Below are 9,498 nucleotides of genomic sequence, written 5' to 3' on the forward strand. Positions count from 1 at the left end.
CTGCACGGTTACTATGACGATCTTCAGCAGCTGCAGGACCAGTTTGTAGGGCTTGCGACCCTTGGCGTGGTACTTGTCACACGGGCTCATGAAGAAGTACTTCAGCTTCCTCCGCAGAGCCTCCTCCTCCGCCTCTGACCCCGCCCACGACGACGACCCACCGACCTCCAGCAAGGGCCGGCTGCCGTGACACTCCTCGCTGAGGTTGCCAGCACGCCGATCAACTGCAGGTGCCAGCAGCCTGTCCTTTTCTGCAACAATTCAAAGAGTTCAACGAGGTCAGTGATCATGATACACAGATACATGCATATATCATCAAGTAAATAGACGCAACAACTAAGACATGCTCATTAACACACAAATTTGCATGTTTAACATATCCATTAACATACACACATATTTGTATGTTTAACATCACATTAACATACATACATTTGTTTGTTTGGCATACCTATAACATACACACGTTTGTATGTTTGAATCTGCATCATATATAATAAACACTGCGGAGTAACTGCTGTTTTTACAAGGCAACAGATTGCCTTTACATTAAAATATGGATATAATTAAGTAAGGCAGTAATTAATGTATATAGTGTCTTTATAGAATAAAAAAGTCTGAAGAGGCTAAATTGGCGGACCGTCACACTGTGCTTCTCAAGCACATTCGGACACACGGACATTTGATATCAGGCCCGCTGACCTCGTCACACCCAGCTAACACGATTAAAGTCGCGAACGATTTCATATTTACAAAAAGCTAATTATTGCTCATCCTCACTATTTATGAGGCTAACAGCTGCATTTGGAGCCAGTCGCGATGATCTGATGCTACAAGCAAGCTGACCCCTGCTCGCTTACTGCGAGATAAAGACAGGACTAGTCCCCTGATCGTGTTCTTATTCTCGGAAATGCAGGCATAAAGAGCGTTGAGTAGCGTTAAGTCGCGTTAGGCCGTTAGCTAACCAACCTGTGTATTCTTCGGGGACCGGATGTTTTGAAAGAGAGCTTGCCATACCGATTCTTTGAAGAATATAGTTAGCTAGCTAGCTAACTCAATAAATAACCTGAAATCAAAAGAGATTTCAATAAATAACTAACTGACAGAATAACTGAATTAAGAAAAGCCTCCCACTAACGGCCGAACCAACAGTAATGTCATAATAACGGAGATGTCAAAAGACCCGAGTGAAGAACTGACCGACGTACATGGTAAATAAACAACGTTTCCGGGGTGGTCACGTGACAGAACCCGTGTGCTTGCCTGAGCTCACTGCTAGCTAGATTAAATTAAATAATAGACACGTTTTAAAACATACACCAGACCCAAGGAAAATCTTACAAATTTTGTTGTTTTGTTTGTAACATTTTTTGTGAATGCAGTAATTTCTAGTTCTTACATGCTACATATTATATTACTTCCATGGTTTATTATTAGAGATGGGAAAAGGTGATATGGCATCACCTTCAGAAACCACATTGGAATTAAACCCTCTTCCCAGGAATGTCTTTTTTATTAACAAACCAGAGCTGGATAAGGTTCTGTCCACAGTAAACGGAAAATGTCGCATGAATTCAAACATGGATTCAGACGTCTTTGTTTCATTGTTACTGATAAACGTTTAGGGCCATTTTTCCAAGAATTAAATTAAGGCTAAGCCTAAACTAAAGGAAATTTCCACTGGTTAGTTGCCATTGTCACATCACTTTAGTCCAAGACTGAGGAACCAGACCTTGGCCATCCAAAACAAATTTTCCTCCAGTTCCTATTTAAAAGACAGGACATTCTGATAAAACTGGGGCAACGGTAGACATGTCATCCAAACAGACCACTTTTAGTCAGTTCAACAGTACAAGTTTCAGTAACCATAAGCCATTTATTTTCAAGGCAACTGTTTACCAACATTTCTTGAAAAAGTCTGAACAGTCTCAGGGTAAAGCCTCGTTGGGGCGACTGAGAACTGTGACCGGAGAGCAGTCACGCACATGGGTAACAGTAATACTCACGGGCACGTAGTCCAATGAGCTGATTTAATTATCCACCACAGGAACTCCAGTTCAATTCTGTTAGTTTTAATTCCTTTAGTAATAAACACCAATGTTATTAGTGAAACGTCATCGCCAGTCATTACCAGTCTTTTTTCTTTCATTGGGTTGATTATGTACATAATGATGTTATCCTAGATAATTCCCTAGATCATTCTCAAACATGTTGGTGTTGGCGTAACAGATCTGCACTTTAAGCATCGACTGACTGCCCTTCATGTGTCGCATGTTCATTCTGTTGTCCTGTGATAATGCTGTTTAAAATATACATGTGCTGTCAGACCTTCTACAGTGTGAGGTACCTCCCGGCCGATGAAAGTGACAGTCCCTGAGGCGAAGAACACAAGCTCTGCCCTAAAATGACAATCTTGACCTCCCGCAGTGGAGGGTTCATTTATAATGAGGCAGATACTGAGTCAGCGGCAGGCAGACTTGTGCGATACAAACACGGTGACATAAGGAAACGTGTGAAACAACACTGCACCTTCACGATCAATAACCCTCGAGCATAGACATGCATATCACTCCAGTTCAATGTCAGTTCAGTTCTTCGCTTCTGTTTTCACCCCGGAGCTCCTTCATCGCCTCTATCTGCCATCCAGCTGCTTGTCTCGGGCGATGACAGCTCCGTCGAACTTGATCATCAGCACGGTGACCTTGTGCCAGTGCGCAGTGACCCTGGCGGGAAAGCCGCTCTGCGCCAGGATGGCCTCCACCATCCCGGCTGTGAAGGCGGCGCAGTTCAATATGCTGTTCTCTTTGGGCATGGATATGAAGGCGTTGACCAGCGGCTCTTTCTCAATGATGTAGTACGTTTTGTCATCGTCGTTTGCCTGCTCCAGTTTATCTGCTTCCTTTGCCGAACAGAGCCTTCCAAACCGGCCTCTACAACATTGAGGGAAAAGGGTCATTGTTTAAAAAAATAAACAAGTAAAATAGAATTAAATTGAGACAGAGACCGGTCCAGGATGGCAGACCTTCCCTTAGTACAACGGACGTCCATGTTTGTCACAGCTGAAAAACACGACTAATGTGTTTCCTTTAGTTTTCGGTATAAAACCCAACTTTAGCCAGCTAATGTTCTTGTGTTTTGTGTCACTATAAGCAAACAATGTGAAATTTAGCATTTAACAATAGCTAACACACAGTGACTTTTGACGAATTTATTAACCAATGGTACGTGTCTTTTAAGAACACATGTTTTAGTCAATAATCCCTGAATTTCGAAAATGAATATAACAAAACCGCGCCTCGCTTTTTTGTCTTCAGTCTTACCCGGAGTCTCACGTTGGCGACAGCGCCATCTAGCGGTAGAGATATCCACAACCGGCGGGCGCTGACGGGGGAGAAGTTATTTAATTGCAGCAAAAATGTGCTCTCAGTTTTGCACTCTTAATCATAAAATATACACAACAGAGCAATCAGTTGGTTTGGTGTGTTACTCTCCAGCATTTTGTCCTAAACGTCTCACACGACGTTTTATCATTTCTGTGGTATCGACTATTTCTTGTACAACCAATCATTCTGAACCAGCAGAAACCGTTAAAAGTCCGTTAAACCGTCGCTCTTATCCAGTCAGCTGCGTGGCTAACCAGCAGTGTCGTTAAATTGATCATTTTTATCAAATACAGACATGCAACTTGTTGAATTACTTATTGAATTAGCTAGTTATATGTAGAAAGAAACGATTTAACCTAGCTAGGTGGGCTAGATGAAACTAACGCTGACTATCCCAGCTAACGCTAGCTTCCTTAGCTAACGTGTTAGCTAGCTGGACGGACACCTCACTAATGTACAGGCCACTTCTCCTCAGGAACGACGACTTGGGCCTTATGCAATTTAGCCACTGTGTGAGCCAGAGTAACAAAAACCCCGAACAATTTTTAATATTGTTGAGGTTTTTTAAAGATGTCTAGAAAAAAGCCAGCAGTTGAAAATCCTCCAGTTTCAATGAAAATGGAAAATTCCCATACCATTGGAGGATTATTTGATCAGAGAGACTGGGAGCCATCACACTACTGGAGGTAGCGATAAGTTTGGCCAAGAATGGATCTGTTTCAGTAGATTGAAAATAAGTCAGTAATTCTGTTGGATACACTAAAATTCATGTTACATAATGTAATGCAGGGAGACATGGATATATAACTAAAAGTCATATATTGTAACGGTAGGGTGTTTTAATCCAGTCTTCAGGAGCACAATGAGATTACACCGTTCAGGGTTTTCTATTTTAACGGTACTAGTTTTACTTACAGAAGGCTTGATATTTAATGCATGAAAGAATTAAACTGCATTGATGTTTCAACCTTCCAACGTTGGATGCTTAAACCATTGATTTTGTGTGTGTGTGTGTGTGTGTGTGTGTGTGTGTGTGTGTGTGTGTGTGTGTGCGTGTGTTCTGTTTTGGCCCAGTTTGGGGATAGAGAGATAAGGAGGTAGACTTGTGGCGGGCCTACTGTTCACTCCACCTGGGGGATTACTGCAGAGCTATGAAGGTCATCGCATCTCTGATTCCTGGCCTCTGGTATTACTGACACTTCTGAATGACTGATGTGAAGAAACCTCAGTCTCTGACTTGTATGCATACCTCTGTGTGTGTATGTGTGTGTGTGTGTGTGTTTGTGTGTGTGTAGGAGTATAAGGCTATGACAGAAAAGCCAGACTGCATGGCGAGTGTGGGTTTACCTGGGCCTCTATAAGGAAGCATTTAAGTGTACATCTAGACTCTTCCCTATGAAATGGTGCTAATAGCAAGAACAGAAAAGCCTGACCACGGATGCTTATAGTGTGCGTTTGAATTAAATACAAGGGTTGAAAGGGAGCAATGCTGTATCCAGCATTGCTGGATGCTCTATCCAAAAGAACAGAGAACCATGTTCCTGTGGTCGATGTGACACATCTGATTTGTTCGTTGTAGTGGGACTATACTATTTTTAAACCATCAGATTTCATTTTCTCAGCATGTTGAGTAATCATTCAGCTACAGTAAATGTGAACTGCTGAATCGACTTGTTTCATGTGGTGCACAAGGTCATGTTTGGGCCGTGATGTATGGGGGGGGGGGGGGGGGTGGCTGTTGCAGCTATTTGGAAGCTGTGATAGTTTAAGCCCTTTAAATGTAATTTATGTGTTGAACGTGTTTAGATATAATGGACTACATTGAGTAAATGAGTGAAAAAGAATGAGTAATAGAGAGAGAAAGAGATTTCTATTAGTTTATGTGCCTGTGTTTATGCACTGAGAAAAGGTGTGGAGTACTCCTGATGGAATTAGACAATGTCCTGAGTCAGCACTCCTGATGGTATTAGACAACGTGCTGAGTCAGTACTCTTGATGGTATTAGGCAACATACTGAGTCAGTACTCCTGATGGTATTAGAAAACGTGCTGAGTCAGTACTCCTGATGGTATTAGACAATGTGCTGAGTCAGCACTCCTGATGGTATTAGATAACGTGCTGAGTCAGCACTCCTGATGGTATTAGACAACGTGCTGAGTCAGTACTCCTGATGGTATTAGACAACGTGCTGAGTCAGTACTCCTGATGGTATTAGACAACGTCTTGAGTCAGTACTCCTGATAGAATCTGAAGTGGACTATTCATGGGCTTTAAGTTACATGAGTTACAATTCATTCGCTCTCAGGCTTGAAACTGAGATGCACACTGGAGCTGGAGGCAGCTTGCTTGTTGCCCTTGGCGACCATCTTTTGTTGTGCTACAGGGAGGCCCTGGCCCTGAACGTGTATGTGGCTCTGTGCTACTTTAAGATGGATGACTACTATGTCTCCCGGCAGGTGCTAGCAGCCTACCTGCACAGCTTCACCAGGGCAGCAGAGGCAGGGCAGCTGGTGGAATCAACTTGTCTTAACACATGCTAGTCTTTTGTGAACGTAGAGTTAGGAGTGTTGTTTTTAACATTTTAAAATCAACAGTTTCTTATCTGATATCATTTAACCTTTGTTTGTTTCTTTCTTTCATTCATTTTCCATAGCCTTTACAATTTATACTACTTCAATTCTTATTACTTAAGTTCATACTACTTAAATTCACACTACTTTATTAATGTGTTGATAGAGCAGTAAGGTTGTATTTTTTTTTTCCTTGAAAAGCTGAGTTGAAGCACTCGATGGAGATTTGCTCCTCCTCAACAAAGTTTCCCAGGGAATTAATAAAGCATTGGTTCTTTGATTCCTGTCTGAACGTTTAGGGTGGATAAAGAGTGCTGCAGTGCGTCTTTATGGGCATCATTTGCATGTGAGTGTGTGTGTGTGTGCCTGTCAGTATGTGTATCTGTGGGTGTGAGCATGTGCATGTTTGCATGTGTGCGACTGTATATGAATCATTTGCATGCGTGTGTGTGTGGGACAGGTGAACTGCAGGAAGCGTTTGAACTGGTTGGAGTCCTGGAGGCCACTACACTACAGGTAACATAACTGCCTGCCCATCCTGGTCCTCATTGACCCAGTGTTAATGCTACTACAGGAAACTTCTTACCCATTTATCACCAATAAAGAAATAAGGTCCAAACATAAAATGTTATGTGGCATGTAATGAGAACAGTCAAGATTGAAAAACATGGTGTTTATATTCTGTAATGTAATTACAACTCATTACACATGTAATTACCAATTATAAATTGATACAGCACATATCCAAGTGTGGTTCCAAACAATGTGATGGGGTGTGTCCAGCAGTACAACAGCTACGTAACTATACCCCAAACCTTCCTCTCTTTCCCAGCCAGGATCAGGGCAACATCCATGTCAACATGCATCAGCATACAGTAAGTGTGTGTGCGCGTGTACATGTGGATATATATGTGTGAGTGTTCTTCAATACCTGTGGTGAGTACTGCAATACATGTTGGTGTACCACAATAAATGTGAGTGTACCACAATACATGTGTGTACTACAACAAATGTGAGTGTAGTAATATTTGAGTGTACTACAGTACACACGAGTGTACTACGTCTACAAACTGAGTGTCTGCGTTGGGCATACACCCTTTGCAGTGTCAGTACTAATGTGTGTGCATTGTTGACAGGGACACATTCTGAAAGCCTCCACAAGTGCAGCGATTGGACAACTCAGCGAGGTTTCAGCATGGTGGCAGTGTAAGTCTTGTACCAGAGGACACGGCTGAGCTTGTGAGTGTTGACACAGATGTTTGTCGACTGGTCACAGGCAGAGAGCATTGGAAGATCACCCAGCATTTTTTCCAGCTGGTCGGAAGCGCTGCCAGTGAAGGTGGTAAGAAGGGGACGTTTTACTGTGGTATATATACTATGGTGTCACTATGACGACTGGTACAGTTGCGTGAAAGAAGGTGACAGTAGGAAAATCGTCTCAACCCCCTCACCCTGTCCCCCCCCCTCTCAGACACTATACTTGGATGACAGTGCATGGCATCCTGCTTCTTCCTCCTCAAGCAATTTCAGGATGTGTTAATCTCCCTGGACTCCATAAAGGTGCCCACACCCATGCACACATGTCCAGGCCTTTCTTCTTCTCTGCCTCACCTTGCTTTGGGCCTTGCTGTTTTCTGAAGCTGTATGTGCTCCTATGCCACGTTCAGAGTTACTTCATCAACAGTGACACCTTCAACTTGAAATACACTCAAGCTCAAGGGATACTACCCCACACACACACACACACTCAGGTATATGCACTGAGGCTGTTCAGTGTCCTCTGGGATGTGTATAGTAACACAGTAACCCTGTAGCTCACCTAGGAGAGCAAGTAGAGCAAGGTATACTTATACGTAATTGCATGGCTCTGGATAAGAGCGTCTTCCAAATGCTGGGAATGTAAATGCGACCTTTCCACTGCATGCGTCTTCCTGAACTGGCCCGCCCGCTGCTGTGGGTGTCCGGGGCACCTGGCACTCTCTTCCCTCACGCCCACACACGCGGGGATGCGTTCAGGTGACGCATGCCAGCACTGAACTCTCACAGCAGCAGCACAGCAAGCTCTCCCATCTGCCTGCTACCAGCCAGCAGTCCTTTTAGTTTATCTAGTTCAATGGCATGTCAGCAACATGCATGTCTATAGAGGCACTTGGCAGTTAAGAACCTTGTTTCCCCCAATTTACATAATGTTGAAATCATGATAACTGATGTAGTCGGTTTTTAAAGTGATAGGAACTTGTTGCACCTGTTAACATTGGTGTTCTCTCTCCCAGTGGGAGAGAGTCACTTTAAATGACTTCTCTGCCATGTATATAATTTAAAACTGGCTTCCTACTCTAAGATACAGTCTGTGAGGCACTACGTAGTGGTTGAGCTCATGTCGGCGCCACCCTTCGTAGTACACTGCCCGAGGACGCGGCTGATCTATACCACGCTGAGTGAGATGACTGCTCCAGTTCAGCCTGCATCTGCCCCTCTCCTCTGACAGACATCAGGACTGGGAAGGTGTGTGAGATCTGGAAGCTCTACACGAGACCATCAACCTCCTGGAGCTCACTGCTAATGACTGCTACCAGGTTAGCGTAACACTGCCCTGGAGCACTCATACAAGAAGAGCAGGCAAAGGCTCTAAGACCTTTCTGGTCAGGGAGTTACAGAGATCTTTGTGTTTACGGTCCCTGTGTTCAAATTCTGGGACAGCTACCTTGGATAAGTATGAATTTCTGGCAGTCCTCTAACTACTAAGCTTAGCTACTATCAAGCATTTTTGAGTAAGAATATTGATCTGTACTCATGTAATTGTGCATGTTAGGTCATAACCACCAAACACTGATCCAAGGTCAGCACTCTTATTTTGAGGCACACTGTCTTTATGGGAGTAGATGGGCCACTTCTACCTCTCTGTCAAGGCCTTTGGGGTTCTGGAGCAGCTGGACCCAAACCCAGAGACCTTATTTGGGAAAATGGGTGCCTGTGTGGGCATCTCCCAGCTTGTTCTAGCCCGCAGAGTGCAGGTAAGATCAGGCCAGGTAATGGGCATGCCGTGTCTTATTTGTCATATAGTTGTGGTATTTGCTTTTTAAAACGAGCGAGCTCTGCAAACAGTGCTACGACATGCTGGCTGCTGTAGCCGTACTGCAGGGTTGATGATCTTACAGAGCTGCAGCACAACACGGTGACTGCCGTTGTGTCACCGTGTGCAGTTTTGTTTGCCTCCCTCATTTGTCATTGGAGTCAATTCTGCTAGTGTTTTTAAATCTAGTTTAGATTAGAGGTTCTTTGGGAGCGTTATTTTAGTAGATAGTGTTTAAGGCATAACCTATTTTCATTTTTAAATAAATGAATAAACACATTGTGCATACCAAAAGGTCTACAGTTGGTTGACAGTAACATGCTGTGTTGTAATAGATGTCGGTGGTACATGTCAATATGACCGTATGATACGACATATTTCATTACACTGAATTGGGACATGTGAAGTGTAAATGATGACCTGCTGTACTGTGCATGTCTGACACAGACAGTCATTGAGGAAGGTTCGGTCT

General features: G+C 43.5%; 1 protein-coding gene, 1 long non-coding RNA gene and 1 pseudogene across 2 annotated transcripts in view; 1 reads left to right on the forward strand and 2 right to left on the reverse strand.

Annotated features, from left to right (window-relative positions):
- The window catches only part of mcoln1b (mucolipin TRP cation channel 1b), a 12,001-nt gene extending 10,775 nt beyond the window's left edge, over positions 1-1,226 (reverse strand). Inside the window, exons 1-2 of the mRNA XM_027022043.3 lie at positions 970-1,226; positions 1-251 (exon numbers count right to left, since the gene is read on the reverse strand). Coding sequence (XP_026877844.2) covers positions 1-251; positions 970-1,015 — 297 coding nt within the window. The 5' untranslated portion in view covers positions 1,016-1,226. The remainder of the gene's footprint in view (positions 252-969) is intronic.
- Positions 149-6,900, forward strand: LOC145658634 (uncharacterized). The gene is made up of 4 exons (XR_014124303.1): positions 149-278; positions 4,458-4,569; positions 6,414-6,469; positions 6,786-6,900. It is a non-coding gene; the product is annotated as an uncharacterized LOC145658634 (long non-coding RNA).
- Positions 2,322-4,056, reverse strand: LOC113584843 (trafficking protein particle complex subunit 5-like; annotated as a pseudogene).
- Positions 6,901-9,498: the final 2,598 nt, after the last annotated feature.

The sequence above is a fragment of the Electrophorus electricus genome, chromosome 6, assembly GCF_041902795.1.
Source record: "Electrophorus electricus isolate QZ-2024a chromosome 6, ASM4190279v1, whole genome shotgun sequence".
NCBI classification, from domain to species: domain Eukaryota; kingdom Metazoa; phylum Chordata; class Actinopteri; order Gymnotiformes; family Gymnotidae; genus Electrophorus; species Electrophorus electricus.